General features: G+C 38.1%; 1 protein-coding gene across 1 annotated transcript; it reads right to left on the reverse strand.

Moving 5' to 3' along the window:
* Positions 1–2,963: 2,963 nt before the first annotated feature.
* Positions 2,964–8,802, reverse strand: LOC134757212 (uncharacterized). Its single transcript, XM_063698362.1, has 3 exons — positions 8,478–8,802; positions 3,446–3,538; positions 2,964–3,310 (listed from the first exon to the last, which is right to left on the reverse strand). The coding sequence occupies exons 1-3, from the start codon at positions 8,800–8,802 to the stop codon at positions 2,964–2,966; spliced, it is 765 nt and encodes a 254-aa protein (XP_063554432.1).
* Positions 8,803–13,476: the final 4,674 nt, after the last annotated feature.

Below are 13,476 nucleotides of genomic sequence, written 5' to 3' on the forward strand. Positions count from 1 at the left end.
ATATTATGGTAGACCATAAGTTAATGCAGGAACATAGTAAAATAGGAGACAGCTTTAAGACGCCTACAGCCCATCTCTCCTATAGGTTACAAGTGAAAACTGAACAAAACACACAAAAAAATAACTATCTGTGGCCTCTGAAATTACTCAAAGCAGGCAAAATCAAGCGTTGGAGAAGCAACTTGTGCAAGCCTTTTATTTCATATTTTTTCCTGTTTTTCTCTCTTGTCTTTGCCCTTAGAAAGGCCCCTGGTGTATGGCAGGGTGGCAATAACAATGGTATATGAGATCAAAAGAGGTGCGGAAGATTGTGCAGGAGACCAGAAGATTGTGCAGAAAGAGACACAATCTTTCTGCCTCTGTGGACCAGGCTAGAAAAGACAGACCCTAAGGAAGAAATGGAAAACAGCTCAAGTCTCAGGCTAATCCCAAAGCTCCATGTACCCGGGACTGACTCAAACCAGCTCAACAAAGCTTGGGTTATTCAACTGATATTTGAACCACTATTTCAGTCTCAGACTACCTCCTGAGTGGCACCAATGCAGGACAAAAAAACCAATGTAGCAGAGAGCTCAGGGCTGACCTGATATTTGAGCCACCCAAACAGGTTTCACACTAATCCCTAAGCTACACATGACTTAGATAAATCCAAACCAACATTGCAAATGATTAGAGAACTGAACTGAGATTTTGAGCTACCAAATTCCACAAAAGGGAAGAGAAAATTTACAGTATGAACCAAACTAGGTTGATTTCCTGCTAAAGCAAAAGCATCAAAATTCTTCAGAGGAATGCTTTGTACAGAAGAATAAGGATGAGAAGGAGAAGAAGAAAACAGAGTCTACACACTTAATATTTAAAATGTTTAATATGCATTTCAAAATTATTGGACATACAAAGGATCAGAAAAGTGGACTAATATTTAAGTAAAAGATCAACAGATGAAAGGTCAAGATGACTAAAATGCTAGAAGTAATAGAAAAAGACGTTAAGGTAGCTCTTTGATTATGTACCACAAAGTTAAAAAAGGGAAATTTTAGCCCAGGCATGGTGGCTCATGGGTAATCCCAGCACTCTGGGAGGCCGAGGCAGGCGCATCACGAGACCAAGAGTTCAAGACCAGCCTGGCCAACACGTTGAAACCCCATCTCTACTAAAGATACCAAAAAAAAAAAAAAATACCCAGGGGTGGTGGCACGCAACTGTAATCCCAGGTACTCAAGAGGCTGAGACAGGAAAATGGCTTGAACCCGGGAAGCGGAGGTTGCACTGAGCTGAGATCATGCCATTGCACTCCAGCCTGGGTGACAGTGCGAGACTCCGTCTCAAAAAAAAAAAAAAAAAAAAAAAGGAGATTTTAGAACTGAGAAATACAATATCCAAAATCAAAATCTCACAGTAAGGGCTCAATAGCAAAATGAAGGTGATAGAGAAAAGAATAACAAACTTGAAAATAGACCAGTATAGGTTATCTAACCTAACTAATTTTGACTTTGCTTCCCTCAGGAGACATTTGACAAATCTAGATAGAAATTTGGGTGTCACAACGTGGGGTATGTAATGCTACAGGCATCTAGTGAGTAGAGGCAGACCTTAAGATCAAGAAAAAAATGGAAAGAAAACAAAATAGAGCTATGGAGAGCTAGTGGGAAAGTGTCCTAAAGTCTAAGTTGTAACTAATTGGAGTCCCAGAAGGAGAAGAGAAAGAGATTGCACCAGAAAACATATTTGAAAGAAGAATGGCCAAAAACTTACCAAATTCAAAGAAAGACAAACTTATGAATTTAAGCCCCAAACAGGAACAAATTAAAGGGAATCACATGTAAACATCATAATTAAACTAAGGACAACAAAAGATGATATGATTTTACTTGCGTGTATGTGTGTGTACAAATAGCATATATATGAAGCAGCTAGAGAAAAACAACATATTAATATCATCGGGGAACAATTACTTGAATGACCATAGATTTCTAACCAGAAAACATGGAGACCAGCAGACAATGAAACAGTATCTTTAAAGTGAGGGGGGGGAAATGGTTGGCACAGAATTACAGACCCAGTAAAAATATCTTCTACAAATAAAGGGCAAATTAAGAATAAAGACATCTTCAGATAACAAATGACTAAAAAATACCATTACCAGCAAACCTACTCTAGAAAAAATGTTAAAGGGAGTTTTTAAGTTTGAAGGGAATGGCATCATTTCAAACCCTGGTGTCAGAGGAAAACTTACTTTAGAAACAAAGGAAGGATACCAGAGTTAGTAAATAGCTGTTAAACACGAAATATTTATTATTATTCCTAGTGAGTTTTATACAGTCCATACAATTATTTAAAACAAAAATTGTACCATTATATGGTGAGCTTTCCAATATAGGTAGCTTTGATATACATGAACGACTACAACAAACTTCAGTGTTTGTTGAAGAGACAATTATTATTGTATAATAAAGAGACATATTATACAAAAATTTCTACATTTTACATAAAGAGGTACAACATCACAGAAGACCCTGGAGAGTCAGTCATATGTATTATAATCTCCAGAGCAACCACTCAAAAAATATGGAAATATAACCAAAGAAGTCCATAGATTAAAATAGTGTTAAAAATATTCAAATAATCCAAAAAGTGTCAGTAAAGAAAAAGAACAACAAAAAATAAGGGAGGAACAGAAACACAATAATAACATAGTATACTAAAATCCAATTTCATCAATATACATTAAATTATAATTATCTAAACTTGCCAGTGCAAAACCAGAGATTGACATAGTGGATAGAAAGACCTTATATATAAAGCTACCTAAAGGAAAACACTTTAAATTTAAAGTCACAGATGGTTTAAAAATAAATAGATGAAAAAGATACAGCATATATCAATAAGCATCAGAAACTTGGAATTGCTATTTAATATTACAAAACAGACTTCAAGGTTGAGTTCTTGAGTCACAGAAAGTCTCAGCATCTCAGGAGGCTTGTGTTCAGCTCTCCTGCAGTCTCAAGCACTGTGTCACTCACAGCACAGAAGTACTCAGCCGCGTCGCTCACATGGGCTGAGGGTTTCGTCAGGTGGAAGGAGGTTTCACTCTTCTTAAATTCAGCCTCAAAACCGTTGATGCCTTTAACCAGGGTGGCCCTTGATGTGTACTTCAGAAGAAGCTGGAGTCCTTTGTTGGGGTGTTGCACATACCAGAAGAGAGACGGTGAATAAGACGATGAGTAGTTGCACCTCAGCAGCACCGGGGTTCCTTCAGAGACAGAGACGTGGCTGTCAAGCTGGGTCACAGACTGGGCTCTGGTTCCTCCTGCAACACCAATGCTGTGTAAGCAAAAGCAGCGCTGACTTCGCTAAGAAGTCTACTTAGAGGCAATTACAACACAGTCACATTTACAAAAGGAGGAAAAGGAATGGAATGTTACTCACCCAGGGTAAAAATCACCTCGAGCACTGGGACGAGCAGCAGGAGCATGGCTGAGCAGAGGCAATGCTGCAGGACCCTGAGCAGGGAGGACAGAAGCCAGGGGTCCTGAGCCTCAGGAGCTAGGAGCAATGGGGAGGTTGGGCTGGACAAGTCCCTGGCTTTGAAAAGTTTCCAAAACAGAAAGGCTTTCTCTTAAGGAGTCTGGATGTGTTCTGACCTCTTGCTCTCGTCACAGCTCCCTATCTACACAGACATCAGTGAGCTACATCAGCCAGCTGCAGGGAGGAGGCTCAGTGGATGAGGATGGTCGGCAATGAACACAGATGCCTCCTTAGTGCAACGTCGCCCCCTGGAGGCCACAGGTGGAACCACAGATCCAAGGAAGTAAACTGTTTCCTTCTCATTTGAGAGATGTGATATCAAAACCAACAGAAAGTGTTTCTTTCTTCCCGAATCTGTGATGACGTCACCTTCCGTAGAGTATATGGTTTTAATTTTAAATACATGAGAAATGAGAATTATGTAGAAATAGAAGAGTAATTTACTTCCCTGAGAAATTGGTCACAGAAGACAACGTTGTAGACTTTGGAAAACCATTGAGACACTCTATATTAGTAAAGTCGTTCATCAAGAAGAGGGGTGGTGATCAGTTGTCTCAGTCTGGGCTGAGCTTCATATGGCCCTGTGCAGCTGGATGTGAGCATTACAGTGGGTGAAAGAGATTATTCCTTTAGTTGACTCTTTAAAAAATAAATTAGATCAGAGACTCATACTTAAAGTCAGCCTGGATCACATATCATTAATTAATCAAAGCAAACGATTAAAGGCAAGAATTTTCTTTGTCAAGTGGAAAGTGTGGAAAAGACTTCCTAATTTCAAGTCAACAAGTTTAATATTTGTGAACCCAGGAGAAAATAATTTAGATAACTTATATTTAAAAAGAGAAAGTGAGAGTCCTATTCCAACTGTCAGTGTTCAGAATAGACGGATATATTGTGCCAAATTATGAGAATCTGACACTAAAAAAAATTAGTGCAGTTTTTCTATCTCCACAATTAAGTTTCTCCATCTATAAAGAAACTTGAACAGAATGATAAATGGAAGAAAATATAACATATGAATAAGTGATTATCAAAATAGTTAAAGAGATTTTTAAAAAGTAAACCTACATGAACTCAATACAGGTGGAAGGAGTGCAAGCAGCAGACCAGAAATGAGAGGAACCTGTGAGAGGTGTAGAACTGGTGAGAGATATTGACGGTGACGCTCAACAGAGCAAAGCAAACAGCAGTGCCATGTGGGTGGGAGACAATAGCGAACAAGAACAGACTGCTCTGTGCCCCAATAATAAAATGAAGCTTTTGAGCAAAAAGCCTTCCCCACCCAATCTATTGTAGCATAGAGATCATTGGATCCTAAAAATGAAATAACCCAATAAGGAGAAAAATCTCAGGTAAAATGAGATTTTACAAGGTCAGAACAAAAACTGCTTTCTGAATACTCCATTGAATTGTACCAGCCTGAAATCAGTTTTCCCTTGGGCTTCTGATCTAGTTCTTGATTCTGCCTATAAATTTTTTATCACATGTAAGACGAAATTATATAGTCAGCTTAAAAATTTAAATGTTACTAGGGTGGGGTTCTGAAACAAAACTTCAAACTAAACATATGTGCTGTCCTCTTAACTCTCTAAAATTCCCACTGAAATGAAATGTAAAACTATAAACAGAATGACCTGAATCCATCAATAATAAAACTAATAAAAAGATGAAAGATATCACAATTCCCATGAGGTAGATAAAAAGTGGATGCAAATACACTGATGGAGAAAACAGAGAGGGAAAAAGTCCAGGCCAGAATGAACTGTGAGAAGATTACAGTGGAAACGTGAGTGAAGGGAACCTACTGGGTGGGACCCTGGAGAGGTTCTGGGCTGAGAAAGAGAGCAGGTGATGAAGGGTGAGAGGAACAGAACACAAGAGAACGTAGTGAAGGTCCACATGTGGAATGGCTGCACTAGCCTCTCTCTGTTCTCACCAACCTGCTTCTGTATTTGTGTGTGAGAAGCATATGAAGCCAACTTGGGGCATGTAATCTTCATGAGAGTTTACTTGAGCCATCTGGGATGGTTTCAGTTTTTATTATGAGTAATTAATATAATTAGGCCATTTCCAATGATATTAGGTTCAGGGAACAAAGAGAAGCAACTTAATTACCAGTTCCCTCCTCATTCATCCTAGAAAGAAGCCTGTCAATTCACATGACAGACCCACATACCCACACTACTGGCCAGGCACCCCATTCAAGAAGAAACTTTCTGGGGAACATGGACACAAAGACATAAGGAGTCCATCCTGCTACCCAGTCCTTCATTCTCAAATACAAATTAATAACGAAATAGCATTAATCATGTATAAATATAGATGGTATCTCTGTCTACACATAGAAGCCCAGAGTTATGAACTGTAAATCATCAGAATCATTGCTACCTGGATAGAAAGTGATGGATAGAATGTCATCTCATTATTCCCAAAAGCAACTGAGACAGTAGAGTGGTTCTCTGGTCACTACTCTTTTAAAAATTCCTGAATTTTAGCTTCGAAAAAAATTTTCCTTTTATCTGTTTTTTATATTTATTTAGATAGTTTCTATTAACAAGTGCTTTAACTTACATTATTTCAACTCTTCATAATTGGTAAGGCCAGCTGTATAAACACCTTCAAAAAGACAGAGAAATTAAATTCAGAATATAATTAAAGTTTATTATTTCTTGAATGCTGCCCACATACCAGGCAAGTTCCATGGTAATAACAAACACTGCTGGTCCCCAGCCTAGATCTCCTTTCCCAGGACAGTGTAGCCATCCCCCGCTACTGTGAGTGTTGGCTACTCTTGGCTCACAGTTAGTTGCCCCTTTCCCTAGAAAGTTGACCTCTGCCAATGAGAGCCACCATTGTCCAGTAGCATATACCTCTACCGCAAGAAACGCTGCAGCCAATTATGACTTTATTCTTACCCACAATAGGTCAGAGCAGTCTGGCTCCCTTGCCTCAGCGTGGGAGGGATCACCCCTGTGATGTAGTTCACTCTCCAGAGCTCCCTATGAGGTCAGGTGGGATCAAGACTCCCACTGGACCAAGTCCATGCTTAGCCTTTCCCCCTGTCTCAACCTGGTTTCCTCAATCAATTACAGAGAAAGAATTCCAACTGCAGTCTCTACTTTTAAGGAACTCATCCCAAAGCAGTATGTTATCTCATTTAATACTGAAACAAATCCTGAAATATATATAGTATGTAGCCTAATAAATGGGCCATTAGTAACATAAATATTCAAACAGAAAACACAACCCAGGATCTTTCCAGAATGCCAGGAAGCCAAAAGGTATACAACAAATGTGGAAGTAAAATTTAAGGATCTTGATTCTGGCGCAACTTTCTGCTCTTCCTTACTGCCTTTCAAATCTTTCTTCCAAGGCTTGGAAAGATTTGTTCAGTCTTTCATTCTTCAGATTAAGAATTTGAAGCAAATTTGGATTGAGTTCATCCTTTTCATCAGTGACTGTGGGAACAACCCTGGACAGAAATCTTAACTCTCCATTTCTAAACTTTCCCACTTTGAGGACTACATAAACGATATCATGTCCAACAGACTACAACTTCACTTTTATAATAAAGTGATGTTCAAAGTTTTTTCCTGTAATTCAACTTAATATCTACTAAAAAGTATTCTTTTCATCAGGCACAAATATTTTGCCCGAACATAGTATATATTGCAGGGCAAATATGTATTGCTAGGTAGTCAGAGGAGGGAGGCATTTATATGCTCTTCAGTGTTTCCAATTCTCCTCCAACATTTGCTGAAACATGCTCAATACCATATGGTCTCTGGTCACTGATTTAAACAGGTCTTTGTTCATCACAACAAAGCCTCTTGGTGTCTAGACTTCTTTTAGATACTTAGAGATCCTTCTCAATAAATTTTAAGTCATTCCAGCAGGTGCTGTGGGTATATGACATGCTGTGACTAGGGCTAAGACTCCCTACCATCTCCAAGCCACACTCAGTTACATAGGAATCAACATACTCTTCCACAGGGTTTTGAGTTCAATTCAGACTTTACCCCAAAATGGCAATACAGATCCTCTCTAATCTTCAATCTCTGCAAATATCTAGGCTTTTTTTAACGTGTTCTCACCCTCTCCCTCTAGTTCTGCCATCTACTCATCAAACGTGCCCTTATATAACTCAGGAGTGGAGCTGCAGCTAAGGCTGGAGATGGGGTTAGGGTTCTATAACTAAAAGAATTTATGACTTACAGGATTTTCACAGTAGTTTGCTGATCTTTTTTATTTTGCATTTGTGTTTTTCTGTTGCATTCCTAAAGCAATGTCTGTCAAACTTCTTGGGTAACTAAATGGGGAAAGAATAAGCTGTCCTATGGACAGAGACAGAATATCTGTTATTGTATGACAATGTTTTCTTGATATAAATAAAAGGAATCATAAAACCGATCTCATAAAGCATAGATGTGGCATAAAACTAGAGTGGGCATTAAAATGTATACATTATGTAATATAGGCACCTTGCTGTATATCAATCATACCTAAATTTTTTAAAAAAGGAGAGAGGAAGTAAACTTTTAGAGATGATGGATATGCTTATGGCATAGATTGTGATGTATGTATGAAATGAATATGTAATCCTTCTGGTTTGTCAATGATCTCAAAAAAATTTATTTTTTTAACCTCTCCAGAAGAAATATAAAAAATATTTTAAAACTAAAGTAGGAAGAGAATACTGGAAAATATTTTAACCAGACCAAGACTGTATCTTTCATTTTTCTTCAGGGTCTCAATTATTTTCAGAATTATAATAACACTTCCCTAATCAATCAGTCCTCCATACTAGTACTCTTAATTTCCACTTGAGTCTAGAGAGCAAAGAGGACTTTACTGCCCTGCAGTCTAAGCTCTACATCAGGCATTCCTGGGGCCCAGCAGGTTTAGGTACAGACTGCAGGTGTCTGGGGAGCACTGTGTGTTCACCGCACAGAGGTAGGTGGCTGAATCACTGAGCTGGGAGTCTCTGATGAGCAGGGAAATATACTGGCTGGCTCTGTTGAGCTGTGCTGTAAACCTTCCATCTTCGTTACCACTGGAGTATACGGACATCAGCAACTTAGGTTCTTTCCTGCAATCCTGTCTGTACCAGAAGAAAGACTGAGAAGCACTGTTGCTGTAAGTGCAGTTGAAAGCGACAGTGGCTCCCTCTGGAACATTGAAGGGTCCAGGATCCTGCTCCACCTCCTTCCGTTGGCTCCAAACCCCTGTGAAAAAGACAGTGGTCAGACAGAGAAGACAAATTGGGAGGTACATGCTTACTCCCCAGAATTCAAATCATGTTTTTACAGGCTTTCTACTCTCTTAGTTAGAGAAAAAATTCAGGCTTCTAGCCCCCAGCCTAGGATAGACAATATCTCAAAATATTGTACATTACGTTCCTATAGAGATGCCCAACTCACAGCTTAACTGAAGCCACAGGATCACCAGTAAAACTCTCAAGTATATCATCATTCTTTTCTGCCCTGGTTCACTGAGGATTAAAATTTTCAATCCAAAAAGAAATGAACATAGCAGAGATATTTTATTTCTTCCACTTTAGGAATCATAAAAAGAATCTGTCCTACCAATTAGAAAAAAGAGGTTATTTTCACAACCCCTGGTATATCACTAACCCCTCCTCTTATCGCCCTTCCCATTCTCTCTCTTTCTCTCCTTCTCTCTGTCTCTCAAGCACATACACGCACACATACACACACACACACACACACACACACACACACACACACACACACACACACGAGCACTTGAGAGCTTTCCTCAGGGTCCCTAAGAACACACTGCCATCTTGTGGAATCATGATAGTAATCAAAGACGTACTCAAGATGTAGACCTGTATTATGTGAACAGGTGAATGTAAAAATCTGACATATTAGTTAAATTAAAAATCTGAGAAGCAAATGCTCCAAGTCAATGTCTGTGGGGGATGTTTATGCATGCATGTGTTTGATATCAAATGGCAACTCTTGTATGAGTAAGAGGAATTATTTCTAATAGCCACTTTCCTACACTGAACAATCAATCATGAAGCATTCTATTCCAAAACTTTGAGCGAGATTCTTGCAATTTAAGGAGCATTTCACATTACATAGCTCTTCTCCATGTCAGGCCATACATCCCCATACCATTCTGTTATCTCCAATTTTTAAAGAAATTTCCTATAATTCAAAAGAATTCTTTCAAAATAGAATGACTTAAAATCTAGCTAAAGAAATATGATTTGAGCTCACAGCCTGGGCAACATTTTTTAACAAAGCCAGGGACTGGAGCTTGGAATTCGTCATTCTGTCTTACACCAATGACATGTGCATGTCATGTCAAAACAGTATTTGTTTGGGCTGTTGCAAAAGAGATGGACCTACCTTCACTATCTAGACTTTCATATGTCTGTTCATTTGTCTAATTCCTCTTATTTCTTTTCTTGTTTTAAGTTTATATCTAGGAATAAATCTCCAAAATTTATGAATTTGGTCTTTCTCTTTGCCTTTTCATCCTAACCTAAAAAGCAAACCAGATCTATGGAGGGTTAACTATGCAAGAAACTTAACTGAGTCTACAGAGTAACAAGCACAACAACCACTGTTCCTCCTCTAGTCCATAATCTGCTCTGTGTCCTTGAAGAAGCTGGTGGCTGTAGGCCAGCAATGATGCAGGCTCTTTTCTACTCAAGAGCCTTGTAATCAGTATACATCAATGATGGCATGGGCAGGCCCTTCCCATTCCCACCAACAACTGCATAGGAAATAGAATGAAGAATAACATGCTGATATTGAAATCCCTTTTTCCAGGAATACATTGCACATGACAGAAATTACAACAGCCACTTCTCAGTAAGTGTAAAAACCAAAGGAAGAGTGACAGCAACCCAAGAATACAGCCACTACATTCTTGGAAAATTTATAAAAAAACAAATATAACATCTAAAATTGAATGGGGACCTGAAGCACAGTCCTTTCAGGAAGAAATCACCTTTTTAATATTTGTAACAAAAATAGTATGGGTGAATAGATATAATGTTGTGGTGGACCTAAGAGCGTTATCAATGCTAGCAAAGTGACATTTTAAAAAAAAAAATTTTTTTAAGGTAAAAAAAAAAAATGACAGAATTTATACGTCAAAGTTGTACTGCAAAGCTTCTGTGCCTACTAATGTCTAAATAACATATAAAAGTCCTTCATATGCCTTAAGGACAGTGTTATGGCAACTAGTCAAAGAGAAATCATAGTCCCCTTCCCCGTTGGATTAAGCAGTCTTCTTCTTCCATAGCATAAAATTTTCTAGATATGCCTTGTGGACATCAAAGTATTGAAAGCAAGATCTTATTCAAAGGCAATTTATCTTAAGATACTACTGTAAATGCTACTAATTTTGTGTCTATTTGAAATACATAAGTTGTGCTGTTAAAAATTACAGTGGCGACAAAGGAAATTTTTATACACATGGAAAAACACACTTTGACTTATTGTGTTCTCATTATACACAATGAGATTATTCTGTATAATTTTCCACAATATAATTATAATTATTGTTTATGTATTAGTTTGTTAAATAAGTTAGGGAAAAAATGGGAGTTACAAACAAAAACTACAAAAATATTGGCTTTATTCTTATCTGTGTAACTACCTTTACCATTGTTCATTATTTTTGCATGGCTCCAAGTTGCTGTCTAGTGCCATTTCTTCTCTGCCTGAAAGATTCCCTTTAGATTTTCTTGTAGGGCAGATCTACAAGTGATGAATACTCTGAGTTTTTGTTTTTCTGGAACTGTCTTAATTTCTCCTTTGTTTTAGAACAATAGTTTTGCCTGATACAAAATTGTTGGTTGACTTTTTTTTTTCTTTAAACACTTTAAATATGCCATCCCACTGCCTTCTGGCTTCCATGGCTTCTGATAAACAATAGACTGCTAATCTTTGGAAGATCTCTTCCTTGTGATTAATCACTTATCTCTTGCAGCTTTCAAGATTCTCCATTTGTCTTTTTCTTTAAACAGTTTGATTATAATGTGTCCCAATGAGATTTTTTTTTTTTTTTTTTTGCCTTTTTTCTACTTGGTCCTTGTTGAACTTCTTGGATGTATAGGTTCATGTCTTCCAACAAATTTGGGAAGTTTGGAGTCATGATTTTTACAAATATTCTCCCTGCTTTTTCCTTTCCTCTCACTCTGGAAATCCTGTTATCCTTATGGCTGTACTTTTTATAATGTCCCACAGGTCTCTTAAGCTCTCTTCAATTTTTTTCCCTTCCGCTTCTTAGACTGAATAATTTCAATTGGCCTATCTTCACATTTGCAGATTCTTTCTCCTTCCTGCTACTGAGTCCCTTTGTCAATTTTTTTGAAAATTTCCTCTGCATAGCCACTTCTTCTCCACTCTGAGAGGGTTTTGAGTTATATGAATACAGGAAAGCGCTTTGAATTAGCCCTTCAGAAAACCACCTGACAGGTCAACATAGTCAGGCACTATTCTTTGATAACGGGTCTACTCTGCTTCCTCCAGCCCCAGAAACCCATACTGGGAATGCCGGATGCCATTTAAAGACTATTTTCAAGCCAGTGATGGAAAGATGGAGCAAAAGAAAGTTACACTATCACAAATCTCTCCTGCTAGGTTGCAGTTACCTTTTTGTTGATTAAATGTGTGCTTGGTTGCTGTAAAACTTTTTGTGGTCTTTGGCTAGAGTAGAATGGTTATGGTCTTATAGTTTCTGCCTTCATAGTCAATCCTTTCCCTGGTCATTTGGCTACAGAAAACGGCATTTCTTTGGGGTTTCTTTTCTGTACCCACCGGCATTACCAGGTTACTGGCTACTCCTGGATGCCACCGGGTTGTATGAGGCAAAAGGAAACTCATGAAACTCACTGTTCTAGCATTGTTCAGGTCCTAAATTTCTTAGACTATCTGGCTTTTTCTCTCTATCTTTTAGAAACTTTTTATCTTTTGATTTTATATACAAATGGTCCCTGACTTAACGATGACTTGACTTATGATTTTTTTCATGGTGCAAAAGCAATACCCAATCAGAACAAACTGTACTTTGTGTACCAATACAACCTTTCTATTATTCTCTTTGGGTACTTTATTCAATAAATTAGATGAGATACTCAACACTTTGTTATAAAATAGGCTTTGTGTTAGATGATTTTGCCCAACCATAGGCTAATGTAAGTGTTCTGAGCATGATTAACATAGGATAGGCAATCTTATGATGTTCAGTATATAAGATGTATTAAATGCATTTTATACCTATGGTATTTTAAACTACAATCAGTTTACTGGGAAGTAATCTCATTTCAATTCAAGGAACATCTATAATGTCCAGAATTTTTAGCTGTATCTAACAGTAATAGAAAAAAGTACACCTCCTCTAACATTCTAGAAGCGAAAGGCATGATGCTTCTTTCTTTCTCCGAACAGCTACCTTAGAACAGCCTGGTTGGTACACTCTCCAGGCAGCAACATGGTCAGAATGGTATTAATATTGAATTCCAGTTCAGCCACCTATACTCTTTTCTTGGTTAAAAATGATTTTACATCATGAGAATAACCAGCATTTATTTGAGTGCACGGCCTTACAAGTTCCCGTTCAGTTTTCCAGGAAGGCCAAGGTGGTAATTATGATGAATCTATGTAAATGTCATACAAATGCCTGTTCCTCTTTCTATTTGTTCTAGGCAAATGATTTTGGTGTGACTAGGAACTGACTACAAAAAAAAAGGCAAAGTTATAGCTACTAGAATGGGATGAACCGATTTTGTGATGGTGGAGAAAGAGCAACAACACTGGCACCTAGGAAGGGAAAATCTGAGACTGGGAGGCGGAGGAGTGGAGAATTAATTCACTCTTTGTATTCTAGGTCAAGCACCACAGCCTAGCAAGACAATTATATGGTCTGCTGGAGCCAAGCAGCACTGGCTATCCAATCTGCTCT

This window comes from Gorilla gorilla, chromosome 15 (genome assembly GCF_029281585.2).
Source record: "Gorilla gorilla gorilla isolate KB3781 chromosome 15, NHGRI_mGorGor1-v2.1_pri, whole genome shotgun sequence".
NCBI classification, from domain to species: Eukaryota; Metazoa; Chordata; class Mammalia; order Primates; family Hominidae; genus Gorilla; species Gorilla gorilla.